Raw genomic sequence first — 15,088 nt, 5'->3', positions numbered from 1 at the left:
AATACATAATAACAAACATAATTAAACACTTAAAATGAATAAAGTTAATATTTAGAATGATTTAAAGTGTTTCAAAGTTAACAAAAGATTTCAAAATATTCATAAACTAACATAGGGAACCTAAGGACTATTTGTTATGTATTCATCAGTATCGTTGGATTCATCCGGAGTGAACCCTTTTGAATAACGGGGCGGAGGTTGACGGACAAGGTTCAACACTTGTTTTTTAATTTGCTCAACTTGTTCACTCTTACGTTTTTGTTCCTCAACCCTTCTTTTCTCAAATTCTGTCAATGAGTGTGTAAGTTCTGTAATTTGCTGAGACATAACAGCTATCTAAACTCCGTCAACGATCTCGGCTTGACGCGATGATCCAATACCTTCTAAACTTGATTGGAGTTGTCGTACATTATTTCTAGAGCTTATTCCATATATTCGGCCCTTGTGGTTGCCTCCAACCACTTTTTCTGTCTAAATTTGAGTGGACTGTTCAGACGTTAGCTAAATCGAATTTCTCATATCACGTATGTACCGCTCATAATCTTGCTGCATATTAATATATATATATATATATATGTATGTATTAAAAATAAAAGTTAGAATCAAAATATATTATACATTATGTTAAATAATTTACATAGGCTCGTTCGTCCCTTTCCTCCATCCACTCATTCGGATCTGATGCATTAGTCTTTTTCTTTATGTGAGTCTTTTTAAAGACATCATGACAAAAGGGAGTGCGTCCCAATTTTTTTTCCTATAAATAAAAATACAATTAATGAAATAATATTTTGTCAAATAATCTATTTAAGAAAATAAATTTAAACTTAAAATTTAGAAACCTTACCATCTCTCTCTGAATCGTACCAACACTCTTTGCACCTCCGGTGTGCACTTAGCCACCCTTTAGGTCGACTCTTGCTTTTTTTTCTTGTTCGGACAAAGCCTTGAACTCTTTGGTATCTCAATACCGGCATAATTCTTCAAATATATGAGGCAGCATCCAATTCAAAGATGCCCGATCATTCCTAACTTTCTTTAGCCATCTAGACAATATGGCGCTCGCTTTTCTTTCAAAAGTGGTCGCAATGACCATATTGTACCTTGAATTCCAGGTACATAAAGTCTGAAAAAATGAATAACGTTAAATAAATTAGTTAAGTAAAGTATAGTAAAAATATTAAACGTAACTTAAAAAATTAGATTTAAACATATATATACCTTAAATTCATTAAACATCGCCTGTCGGATACTGTTTGGAATCTCCCGCCAAGAGAGATAGGGCTCAGTATATAGCCTCCTAACACTCTCCTGAAGTGCCCTAGCAGCCTCCTTCAAAGGATGCCACCTACAAGACACATAATAAACATGTAATTAGTTCATGAATAATTTATTAATGTAGAAAAAATAAATAAATAAAATATTAAACTTATGAGGATCCATCAGACTCAATCATGACTCTCCCAAGTCAATCCCTCTACCAAGAGCTAACCTAGGCACATCATGTGCTGCCACTGGTTTATTGGCAGAAGAAGGTGAAGCTGATGTTGTAAGAGTGTCAGTCTCAACACTAGAATCTCTAAGTCTTAGAGTAGATATGTGAGGTGACTGAGATGTAGGATATGGAGTAGATGAAGATGCTACTCTCTGGAGTCGAGCAATAACCTCTGTGGGTAGATGGTAGCTTTGATCATATAAAGTATATCGGATTTGTGAAGAAGAAGAAGCGCCACGTGGTCTGCGGAACTAATTATGATAAACTAAAGGATCCATAGTCCCAAAAGGCACAACATGAATATGTGTAGGACTAGCTCAGTGGCGCTGCATCTCTGGCGCTGAAGAAATATATCCTGGGATATCTTCAAAATCAACAGGTCTCCTAGACTTCTTTGTACTCCTACAAGAATGGCTAACCCCAAAATGATCCCGAGATCTATCACCATCACCAGATGACATCTGTATGTAAATTAACAATACAATATATAAAAACCATACATTAAATAAATTACTAGTTATAATCTACCACTCTATTCCTCCTCGTTTGTTTTATTTTCGTCATCTTTTCATTCCTCCTCCTTAGTTGTTTCATATTCATTGTCATTTCATTCCTCCTCCTCAAATGATTCATATTCCTCGTTTACTTCTTCCTCAATATTTGGCATTATAAGTTCATCATCAGAAACCTCTTCTAGTATGTGTTGAAGATGTTCTAGTGTGGTTTTCAATTCAACATCAACTTGTTGTTGAACAAGTGCAACATCATTTTGGTACACCATATCCAATACATTCTCAATTTCAATTCTTTCCACAGGCTTTGTCTTAATAACAACCCATCAATCAGCCTTATATCTACGCAATGGATATAAAACATAATAGACTTGCTTAGAATTTTGGGCAATGATAAAAGGATCATAACTTATGTATTGTCTGGTGTGCTTAACTTCAATTATATTATGTTGTTGGTCCACTCTTGTGCCTCTGTGTGATGAGTCAAACCACTTACATCAAAACAATACTAATTTTTTAGGCCAACCTGAATAATATTCTACAGTTTGGCCATTACCATCGACATCACCTTGAACGCACACACCACTATTATTGGTTTTCTTGTGCATAGATACTTCTTTAGTTTGAAACTTAAAACCATTTACACAATATTTATTCATTGTATGAATATGAGATTCAGGCCTGAGTGTGATCTCTCTCACAAATGGCGAATGTTCGACATTTGAATATTCATCATAAACCTACAAATTAATTTTAAAATAATATAATTTAGTATAAAATGAAAACATTATACCTATTGATTCAATATAAGCTTTCACACTTATATAATCCTTTAGCCATTTGGAAAACCTCGTATATATGGCTTTATTGCTCGATGTGCTTACAAATGAGCTGATATTGATATGTACAATTTTGATAGTTAATAATCACTTATTACTATGTAATTTGATAATATAATTTAACACTTACTTAAGATATGGTTGAAGTTCTAGATAATTAAGCAGAATATGGGTCACAACTGATTGTCTTTCCATAGTAGTGAAGCCTCGTCTTTCACGCCGTTTAAATCCTCGACCACTTTGATTAAAAATTAAAATCGGTGAAAACATCGGATCACTATCACTTTCATCATTGCGATTAGGCCTATTTCTCTTACATGGAACTTCATCCCTAAAATAATAGGAATAAAAGTCACAGTTTCTCTCGCAATATGAGCTTGAACAATTAATCCTTCGATCTTTCCTCTCTGTTTAGTTGCTTATTTGTAGCTTCCAATTTTTCTGAATGTATATATCAATATATGTTAACTAATAATTATAGTATATATAAGAAAAATAACTTACTTACTTATATAAAAAAATATTACCTCTCAAATAGATACATCCACCTTGTTTGAACTAGACCTCCAAGGCAGACTTCTTTTACAATATGAATCGGAAGATGCTCCATCACATCAAAAAAACCACATGGAAAAATCTTCTCCAGCTTTGTAGTAATAATAGAAATATTTTCCTCCATCTCGTCTAAAGTACTTTCCAACAACTTTTTAGAACATAAATCTCTAAAGAAAAGACTTACCTTTGTGATTGAATTTCATATCTTATCAGGTAGATGGCTAAAAGTGACAAAAATCAAAGTTTCCATGAATACATGACAATCATGGATTTTCATACCTATTAACTTTTCTTTATTCAAATTTGTCCGCTTACCCAAATTCAAAGCACATCCCTTTGGCATTCTCAAATTTTTAACCCACTCATATATGTCATGTTTCTCATCCAATGTGAATGAATAACTAGCTTTAGGCTTGATAATTTTACCATTTTATAGTTCTTGCAACCATAATTCTTTTCTCCTACAGTATTTCTTTAAGTCCATTCTAGCTCTTGTGTTGTCTTTTGTCTTGCCCTTAACATCCATCACTATGTTAAATAAATTGTCAAAATAATTTTTTTAATGTGCATTACATCAATATTATGTCGTAGGATATTATCCTTCCAATACGGCAACTCCCAGAATATGCTCTTTGTTCCAATTATGTTCAACACCATATTCAGGAAGTCTAGATGGTGGAGTTTCTATAACTTTAGGAAATTGAGAAACTCTCTCCCAAATTTAATGCCCTGTCAGTGATGGAGGTGGAGGGTCATTTTCAACCCTATTTTTTAATGCATGTTTTATCTTTCTAAACTCATGGTTCATTGGTAAGAATTGACGATGGCAATCAAACCATGAATTTTTTCTGCCATGCTTTAAGGTGAATGTCGTACTATTTTCCATGCAATAAGGACAAGCAAACTTTCCAGCAGTCATCCAACCAGAAAACATCCCGTATGCAGAAAAATTATTAATAGTTCACATTAAAGCAGCACGTATAATAAAATTCTACTTAGTTGATATATCATAAGTCACTACGCCTTCAAACCACAATTGTTTAAGCTCATCTATCAATGGTTGTAGATAGACATCAATCAAACTTTTAGGATTACGAGGATCTGGAATAACACAACTTAGAGAGATGTACAAACTTGTCATGCACATTTCAGAAGAAAGTTTGTACGGGGTAAAAAATACAGGCCATCAAGAATAAGATTAGGCAACATTAGACAATGATGTGAAGCCATCTACACACAACTCCAATCTTACATTTCTTGGTTCACTAGCAAAATCAGGATACATGTTATCAAAATATTTTCATGCTTCTCCGTCAAATGGATGAGACAAGACACCCGTCGGCCTTCTATATTCACGATGCCATCTCATATGTGGGGAAGACCTCATTGATGCATATAGTCTCTTTAATCTAGGAATAAGAGGTAAATAATGCATCACCTTAATTGGGACCATCTTTCCAATTGGAGTCCTCTTATAACGAGCTTGTCCACAAAACTTACAATTTTGTAATTCACTATCAGTCTTGTAGAATAACATGCAGCCATTAACACAACAATGAATTCTATCATACGACAATCCTAACTTAGAAACCAATCTCTTTGCCTGATAGAAGTTCTTAGGTATGTTAAACTCAAGATTAACTAGTTCGCTCAAAAGATCAACCATTGAGTCCATAGCCGCATGACGAACACTCCAATCTAATTTAATATTAATTAACCTAACTGCAACTGACAAAGTAGAATGCGTACTCCCTTCACATAGTGGACGACTAGCCTCCTCTAATTGTGGATAGAAGCGTCTTGCTTCTTCATTTGGAGTTTTATCAAAATATTATTCGGGTTCCATCCCACCTTGAACCCCGAAAGCATCATTGACCATTTCATGAACTCTATCATGTTGAAATGTATCATGTTGAACTCTATCATGTAGAACCCTATCATGTTCAACCCTAATTTGACCAAGTGGTGCAAGCATATTATATTCATCCACGGACAGCAGATTATAAAATATATTATTCAATCCATCTATTTTTACATGATCAACCTATACAAAATATCTAGGCTTAAATCTATTACCATACAAATGAACCATAACTATATCTGGATTAAAAAATTTCAAGCACCTACATTCACGATAAGGACACCTAACCAATTCATTTCTCTTTAAAATATAAAGTGTCATTGCATGATCGATAAAACTTCTTACACCATCAATAAATTCAGATTTCAAACCACCACCAACTTCATAATGCATGTTATACATCCACAAACGATGATCCATCTACAAAATTATATATATATTCAAGCTTAATTAGTTCATAAAGACTATAATTCATCGAAATTACAATTGTAATTAATTCAAGTTATAATTAATTAATTCGTATAATAATTAAGTTCAAGTTCTAATTAATTGAAGTTATAATTAAGTTCAAGTCCTAATTAATTCAAGTTATAATTAAGTTCAAGTTATAATTAAGTTTATATTCTAATCAATTCAAGTTATCATTAATTTCATGTTCTAATTAATTCAAGTTATAATTAATTTTAATTTCTAAATAATTCAAGTTATAATTAAGTTCATATTCTAATTAATTCAATTTATAATTAATTCAAGTAAAAATTAAGTTTCAAACCTCATGACATTCAAGTTGAAGTTCTAAATTAAAATATTCTAAAATTCAAGTATCTAAGTTATTCAAATTAGCTATAAAGTCTAAAGAGTTCAAAATTTATACACACCTTAAAAATTTCAAAGTTTAACTTCAAAAGTCCTAAAGTTCAACTTCATGACTTAAAATATCTAACTTTACTTAGCTTAATTAATTCTAAAGTCTAAAGATTTCAAAAATTATACAAACCTAAAGTTCAAAATTAGTATCTAAGTTATTCTAATTATAAGTTCTAAATTAAAGTCCTATAATTCAAGTAGCCAATTTCCAATATTTTTCTAAGTTTCAAACTTCAAAATTTCCTATATTCAAGTATCTAAGTTATTCTAAAGTTCAACATTAGCTTAATTAGTTTAAAAGGAAGCTTAACTTCAACAAGATTTCTAAAGTTAACAAAAAATTCAACTTCAAAGTTCTAATTAAGTTCAACTTCTAAATTTAAGTATCCCAAAATTCAAATATCTAAATTATTCTAATTATAAGTTCTAAAGTCCTAAAACTCAAGCCTCTAATTAAGTTCCAATATTTTTCTATAAGTTTCAAACTTCAAAATTTCCTAAGTTACAATTCAATATACAAACAAACTACATGGAATAAACTAATTAAATAACTACTAAATCACAAATTACTTTTCAATTTATAATCTAATACAAAATCTCAAATCTAACTTAAAGCTTAAAATCAAAACTATAACTAGATTCACTAATTTTACAATCCAATATACAAATAAACTACAACAAACTAAATGACATAAACTAATTAACTAACTAACATCACAAATTACTAAAAAATTTACAATCTAATTCAACAACTCAAATCTAACTTAAGCCCTAAAATCAAAACTATAACTACATTCACTAATTTCATAATCCAATATACAAATGAACTACAACAAATTAAATGTAATCAACTAATTAACTAACTAACAAATGACAAATAAAAAAAATAATTTTTTTATAAGGTTTAAGCCCTAACCTCTTAAAGATGAATAATACTCCTAAAGCACCACGAAACGGCGGTGGCGGGGGACTGATGAGGAACAGCGACGGGGTGGGGGGACGGCGGTGGGTGGCAGGGCGGCAACTGAGGTGGTGGATTGTAGAGAGAAGAGATAGTCTAGAGAGAGATAGAACGGGAAAAAATACGCTCTGTCTCCCACATATTTTAATAAAAGCGATAGACAAAGCGACCCAGTCCGTCGCTATTTTAAATTTTTTGATCAAATTATTTGACCAATAGCGATGGACTTAGTGACCCTGTCCATCGCTATGTTAAAAAAATTAATAAATAAAAAATAAGTACTTGCGGTGGACGGCGTCGTGATATTTAATTTATAAATAATTATTTTTTAATAAAATATATAAAATATTTATATAAAAATTATATTTATTTTTAGTGGAAAAAACCGCCAAAATAAGCGATGGACTAGACGTCCCTGTCCATCGCTCTTAGTAAAAAAAATGACGGACAGCGTCATTTTATCCGTCATAGTTTATTTGCGACGCTGTCCATTTTGTGCTGTCGCTTTTGGACTCTTTTTAGTAGTGCCTGAATTGTGGTTCCATTGTCTTGGTGCCTTCTTAAGTCCATATAATGACTTTGTCAGTCTATACACCTTCTCCCCTTGACTGACAAATCCCTAAGGAAACTACATATAGATTTCATCCTCTAAATCCCCGTGTAAGAATGCATTAAATACATTCATCTGGTAAATATGCCAATTCCTGGAAGCTGCTAGAGCCACTATAAGTCTTACTATCACCATCTTAACAACTGGTGGAAAAGTTTCTTTTTAGTTTATCCCTTCTTGCTGACTATATCCCTCAACAACCAACCTTGCCTTAAATCTTTCTATCTCCCCTGTGGACTTATATTTAACCTTGGCTATCCACCTACACCCTATAGGTTTCTTTCTCTGGGGAAAATCAGTGACTTTCAAACTCTTGTTGCTTTCAAGAGATTGAATCTCAGCTTGCATAGTATCCACCCACTTTGACTGTGGAAGTAGCATCAATATAGCATTGATATGTAGGAGACAAGTGAGCATAACTCATGTAATTGGACATTGGATACTGAACTTCCTTATTGATGTTCATAGAGACAAAATCCTTTATTCATGTGGGAGTTTGATTGGTTCTGATAGACCTTCTATTAACTGTTGGAAGTGTGTCATGCTGAAGCTCCTGCACTAGTTCTTCAATTAAAATATCTGTACTTGTAGCACTAGGCTCAGAATATGCTGTCAAGATATTCTCTTCACCATCAATATCAGGGTCAATACTATTATCCTCCAGTTCTATATTAACATGTACAATAGTATTTTCATCACTTGATATACCTGGCACTTCATCACAACTAGTAGATATAGGAGCAAATTAATTTGAGTATTGGAACATGACATCTGATCCTTGTAATAGGTCTATAAATAGAAGTTGTTTCTCAAAATTATCTTCATGAGAGAGAGGGAACATGTCCTCTCTAAAGATGACATCTCTACTGATAAAATCTGTTTGTTACATCAAAAAATACATTTTATAACTCTAATTACCCTATGTGATCAACTGATCTTGATCTTGGCATCAGTTTGTCATGTTCAGTAAAATTCTTGACAAAACACAAACATCCAAGTATTCTTAAATGAGATAGACCTGGTTTACCTCCATATAATATTTCATAAGGAGTTTGATAGTTAATTACACTACTAGGTAATCTATTAATGAGATAGGCTGCAACAAGTACACAATGACCTCAAAATCTCAAAGGTATTTTTTTCTTGAAATCTTAGTGTTGTTGTCAGTTCAAGCAAGTGTCTATGTTTTCTCTCAGCCACTCCATTTTGCTGAGGAGTATATGGACAAGACCTTTGATGAATGATTTCCAACTCCTTAAACATGTTGTCACTCACTGAATTAACAAATTATGTACCATTATCAGACCTTAACACTTTGATAAATTTTCCAAATTGAGTCTTAACATACTGAAAGAACACTTTGAGAGACACACACATATCAGACTTATGTTTAAGCATAAATAACCAAGTCATTCCGAAAAATTTATCCATTACTGTAAAAAAATATCTGTTGCCATCAAAAGTAATATTATAAGGACCCCATAGATCAACATGAATCAATTCAAAATAGTCACAACTTTTGATACTATTAGAAGGAAATACAAGTCTTGTCAGTTTAGAATAAGGACATACTAAGCATTTAGACACCTTACACATACTTTGTTTATTCATGGAAAATATCCTAGCAAGTACTACTGAACACACATGACCTATTCTTTGGTTCCATAACTTCATATATGGTTTCTTAACATCTGAATATGTTGTATCAATAGCTAGTGCAGACTTCTGTTTATCACTATCATACTTTTGAATCATCTTTGTCCACGGCAAATACAGTCCACCTTCTTCTTTACCAACTTTCTTCACCTTTTCATTATAAAGCTCCTGAAAAACACAAAAATCAGGAAAGAAGGAGACTGAGCATCCTAGTTCATTTGTGATTTTGCTAATAGAAATAATATTATACATGAAATCTTGTAAGTGAAATACATTTGTAATGACACTTCCAGCTGACAAGTTACAACAACCAATATGAGTGACTTTAGTAGTACCACCATTTGGTAAAAATACATCCTTAGGAAGATTAAGTTTTATGACAGAGTTTTTAGTCAGCCAGTTTAGATACCATATGATTTGTTGCACTAGTATCTACAATCCAAACATCACTATTTTCAGACACAAATAAAGCTTTACATGTTGTGTTTGTAATAGATTTTGACTTTTGATTAAGCATTTTAACAATGTGATCATATTGTTCCTTTGAAAATGTGCACTCCTGAAGTAGTTGTTTCACATCTCTTTCAGTCTACTTACTTGCTTGTTTTTGAAAGCATTAACTGTCTCAATTGAAACTTTAGCACTGTAAGTATGATAAGCAAGTTTCCCTTTACCTCCAGGTAAAGGAACATTGGTGTTCATGCCATAAGAAAATTTCATTTAACTAGAAAGATTTTGACTAGGATAGATGGTGTCATTTGCATTATATGCTGAGTTTGCATTAAAAAAAAATTTAGACTTAAAATCTGGTGGATATCCTACTATCTTATAGAAGAATTCTTTGTTGTGACCTTTATATTTACAAAAGTCACACACTAATAGAGAGTTCTTTTTGAACCTTCGAGACACTCTTGAACTGCTACCAACTCCTGAACTATTACCAATCTTTGAGTACATAGTAGTAGAATCAACACTTCTTGAACTCAATCCAATACTTACTACCAACAGAATTCATTCCTAGACTACTAGTTCTGGTGACAACAACATTTTGACTTTCATCTCCTACTATCAAGGCATATGCATGATTGATAGTTGGTAAATGATCCATTATTAGAATTTGACTCCTTGTCTGTTGATAGGATTCATTTAGGCCCATTAAGAACTGATATAACTTTATCTATTCATGTGAGCTATAAAACCTTTGAATTTATCACAATTACAACAATGAGATAGTACTAAAACTTCAAACTCATCCCACAAGGTTTTGAGCCTGGTATAGTATGTAGAAACTAAAGTTGTACCCTGCTGCAAATAGGCAATGTCTTTGTGTAGACTGTAGGTTCGAGATCGATCTACTCTATGAAATCTCTCTTTCAAGTCATTCTAAACATCCAAGGCACTAGATGCAAATGTAATACCACTCAATAAACTTTTAGACACTGAATGCATGAGCCAGGACAATACAATAACATTCACTCTTTTTCATGACTGTCCCCACAGTTCTTCTCCATATAACTCTTTCCTGCATGAACCATCGACCAATCCTAACTTATTCCTTCCAGTAAGGCTAGTTTAATCAATCGATTCCACAAAGTATAATTCTCAATCCCAAGAAATTGAAACAAAATAATACTAATTCCACTCACATCAGTAAGACTAAAAAAAGGGAGATTATAGTCAATACATTGGCTTGACATAGAATTGCCATTTAGAGATGGTGTACCAGTACCTTATCCATTGCTATAAATCTCCCTTGCTCTATTTTCAATCTTCATCGTTGAAATTTCACAGAAATTTTTTGTCGCTGAAGAAAACAACTACAAACTCTCTTTTGATGATGAAGACAGATCCAACTTCTGTTGAGCTTCGATCTGATAATCAACTTTGGAATTCTGATGAATCTATGAATCAATACTTTGACTCTTTGGTTCTTTATCCAGATTTTCCTTTCATAGTAACCACTGTGATGGATCTGATACCTTGAACATAAATGCAAAAGAAATACAAACAGAGAAATGGAGATGAAGCATTAGTTTGAGAAGACTCTTATTGATGATTGAAAACTGCCATGTACAAGAGTAGTGGTGTTATATATATAACTCTTTCTCTTTAGCTAGTAACTAACTCTGTTCAACTAACTAATTGAAAGGTTGTTACAACTAACTAGTACAACTGACTATTCTACCCTTAAAAACTTCTCAACCACTTAACTAACTCCTAACTACATCTTCATATCATAATAAAATATTTTCATTTACGCTTCTAGTCATAAAATTTATTTATTTTCCAAATAAAATACATGTCCAAACATAATTTTGAGTAAAATACAGCTTCAAAATCTCAAAATTTTAAATTCAAAATCTATGACTAGACGGAAGCTCGGATTCATGGGGACGATGTCACATGTTTGGTTCATAGTGCTTTTAACTCTTGTACCAAAATGTTTTGCCAGCTCTTTGCCTTTCTTTCAGTAATTAAAAGGATTAATTGACTCAAACGATTGTGTGCATACAATATACAACAACAACAACAACAAACTCAGTATAGTCCCACTATGTGGGGTCTGGGGAGGGTAGAGTGTACACAGACCTAACCCCCACCTTGAAAGGTAGGGCGACTGTTTCCGAAAGACCCTCGGCTTAAGAGAGAAGAACAAGGGAGGAGAAACAAGGAAAATAAGGAAAATAAGACATAGGTCAGTAGAGCCAAGCATATAAAAAATAATATAAAAATATGAATAATGAGAGCGATGAAGTCAGGGTAGGAAAGATCGGGGATAAAAGAGCATTAACTACTATAAATAAAATAGGATACCCAAAGTAAACTAGTCCAACTAATATAAGCAGTAATCCCATGCAAAAAACAAATGTTAATAAATAAATGAGCGCAACTACGACTACTATGGAGAAAAGATAGGCCACCTAGCCCACTATCTTAATCTGAGTCCTCCACAGCCTCCTATCTAAGGTCATGTCCTCAGTGAGCTGCAACTGTACCATATCATGTCTAATCACCTCTTCCCAATACTTCTTCAGCCTCCATTTGCCCCTCCTGAAACCGTCCATAGCCAACCTCTCGCACCTCCGCACTGGAGCATCTGTGTCTCTCCTCTTCACATGCCCAAACCATCTCAGTCTCGATTCCCACATCTTGTCCTCTACCGATGCCACTCCCACCTTGTCTCGGATATCTTCATTCCTAATTCTATCCATCCTAGTATGCCCACACATATATCACAGCATTCGCATTTCCGCGACTTTCATCTTATGAATATGAAGTTTCTTGATTGGCCAACACTCCGCCCCGTACAATAGAGTCGGTCTAACCACCATTTTGTAGAACTTGCCTTTGAGTTTTGGTGGCACTTTCTTGTCACACAGCACTCTGGAGGCGAGCCTTCATTTCATCCACCCTGCACCGATACGGTGCGAAACATCGTCGTCGATATCCCCATCTTCCTATATAATAAACCCAAGGTACTTGAAGCTTCTTTTATTTTGAATGGCCTGGGTACCAAGCCTCACTTCCCCATCAGCCTCACGCGGCAGGCCACTAAAACTGCACTCCAAGTATTCTATCTTGGTCCTACTTAATTTAAATCCTTTAGACTCCAACATTTGTCTCCAGCCCTCCAGCTTGTTGTTAACTCCATTGTGAGTCTCGTCAATCAGGAATATGTCATCCATGAACAATATACACCAAGGCACCTCACCTTGTATTTTTCTTGTCAATTGATCCATCACCAGGGCGAATAGAAACGGGCTAAGAGTCGATCCCTGGTGCAACCCCATCGTAACAGGAAAGTGCTTCGAGTCCCCTCCTACCATCCTTACCCTGGTCTTAGATCCATCATATATGTCTTTAATCGCTCTAATGTATGCCACAGGTATACATTTTGCCTCCAAGCATCTCCATAGGACCTCTCTTGGAACTTTTTCATAGGCCTTTTCTAAGTCAATGAATATCATGTGTAAGTCCCTTTTTTGCTCCCTATACTGCTCCACCAATCTCCTTACAATATGAATGGCTTTTGTAGTCGAGCGCCCTGACATGAATCCAAACTGGTTCTCTGAAATAGACACACTACTCCTCACCCTCATTTCTATCACCCTTTCCCACACTTTCATAGTGTGACTTAGCAGCTTGATACCTCTATAGTTGGTGCAGCTTTGAATGTCTCCCTTGTTCTTGTACACGGGAATGATTGTACTCCACCTCCATTCTTTCGGCATCTTCGATGTCCTGAAAATGACATTAAACAATGCATTCAGCCACTCCAATCCTACCCTACCTGCATTCTTCCAAAATTCCCCAAGGATCTCATCAGGTTCGGTCGTTTTTCCCCTGCTCATCCTACGAACAGCTCCCTTAACCTCCTCAACCTTTATTCTCCTATAATACCCAAAGTCGCGACGCCTATCCAAGTGCTCCAAGTCTCCCAACACAAAGTCTCTATCCCCTCATTCGTTCAAGAGTTCGTGAAAGTATGACTGCCATCTCTGTCTAATGCGGGATTCCTGTACCAGTACTTGACCATCCTCATCCTTGATGTACTTCACTTGATCCAAGTCGCGTGCCTTCCTCTCTCTCGCCTTGGCAAGCTTAAATAGCTTCTTATCCCCGCTTTTTTCCTCTAGTTCTGCATAAAGGCGTTCAAAGGCTACCGTTTTAGCCGCCGAAACTGCCATCTTCGCCTCCTTATTCGCCATCTTATACTTTTTCCTGTTCGTTCGCTTCTCTTCATCATCCTTGCTATCTACCAACTTTACATATGCCTACTTCTTTGCTTCTACCTTTCCCTGGACTTCTCCATTCCACTACCAATCCCCTCGGTGCCCACTATGGTGGCCTCATGAGACCCCTAGCACCTCTCTAGCTGTTTCCCTAATGCAGCTAGCCGTTCTATCCTAAATATTGCTCGCATCCCCCCTACTATCCCATGACCCCATAGCCATCAGCTTCTCCCCCATCTCTAGGGCACTAGACGGAGTCAAACGACCCTACCTAATCCTCGATCGGTCATCCACGACCCTCTTTTTTTTCTTCCTTCTTATCTCCAAGTCCATGACTAATAGTTTATATTGGGTCGTAAGATTCTCACTTGGTGTGACCTTGCAGTCCTTACAGAGGATTTTATCATCTTTTCTAAGGAGCCAGAAGTCTATTTGCGTCGCCGCCCTCGAGCTACGAAAAGTTACCAAGTGCTCCTTCTTCTTTGGGAAACTCGAGTTGGCCACCCTTAAACCAAAAGCTTTTGCGAAATCTAGGAGTGAGGCTCCTCTACTATTCCTGCACCCGAAGCCAAATCCTCTATGCACCTCGTCATAGCCCATCGAAACAGACCCAATGTGCCCATTGAAATCTCCTTTTATGAATAACTTCTCAGTAGGCAGTATACTGACCACTATTTCATCCAAGTCCTCCCAAAAGCGCCTTTTTGTCTCCTCGTCCAACCCCACTTGCGGTGCATAGGCACTAATAATGTTCAAGGTGAGCCCTCCAACGACTAACTTAATCGCCATCATCTTATCATTGGTCCTCCTAACCTCTACCACCTGATCTCTAAGCTCGCTATCTACTAAGATCCCTACTCCATTCTTAAACCTCAACTTGCTCGAAAACCAAAGTTTGTACCCATCCACCTCCTTAGCTTTAGGTCCTACCCATTTAGTCTCTTGGACGCAAGCTATATTAATCTTCCTCTTTTTAAGAATCTTAACTAACTCTATGGA

General features: G+C 35.2%; 1 protein-coding gene across 1 annotated transcript; it reads right to left on the bottom strand.

The window, feature by feature from the left end:
• Positions 1-14,356: 14,356 nt before the first annotated feature.
• On the bottom strand, positions 14,357-14,878 carry LOC129875587 (uncharacterized). The gene has a single exon (XM_055950884.1). The coding sequence runs from the start codon at positions 14,876-14,878 to the stop codon at positions 14,357-14,359; it is 522 nt and encodes a 173-aa protein (XP_055806859.1).
• Positions 14,879-15,088: the final 210 nt, after the last annotated feature.

The sequence above is a fragment of the Solanum dulcamara genome, chromosome 12 (genome assembly GCF_947179165.1).
Source record: "Solanum dulcamara chromosome 12, daSolDulc1.2, whole genome shotgun sequence".
Classification (NCBI taxonomy): domain Eukaryota; kingdom Viridiplantae; phylum Streptophyta; class Magnoliopsida; order Solanales; family Solanaceae; genus Solanum; species Solanum dulcamara.
The sequence above is the reverse complement of the archived record's forward strand: the minus strand, read 5'-3'. Positions and strand labels throughout refer to the sequence as shown.

What these genes read in the sequence shown, in the direction of transcription:
- LOC129875587 (XM_055950884.1), bottom strand. Translation starts at nt 14,878, where the DNA reads ATGGCGATTAAGTTAGTCGTTGGAGGGCTCACCTTGAACATTATTAGT.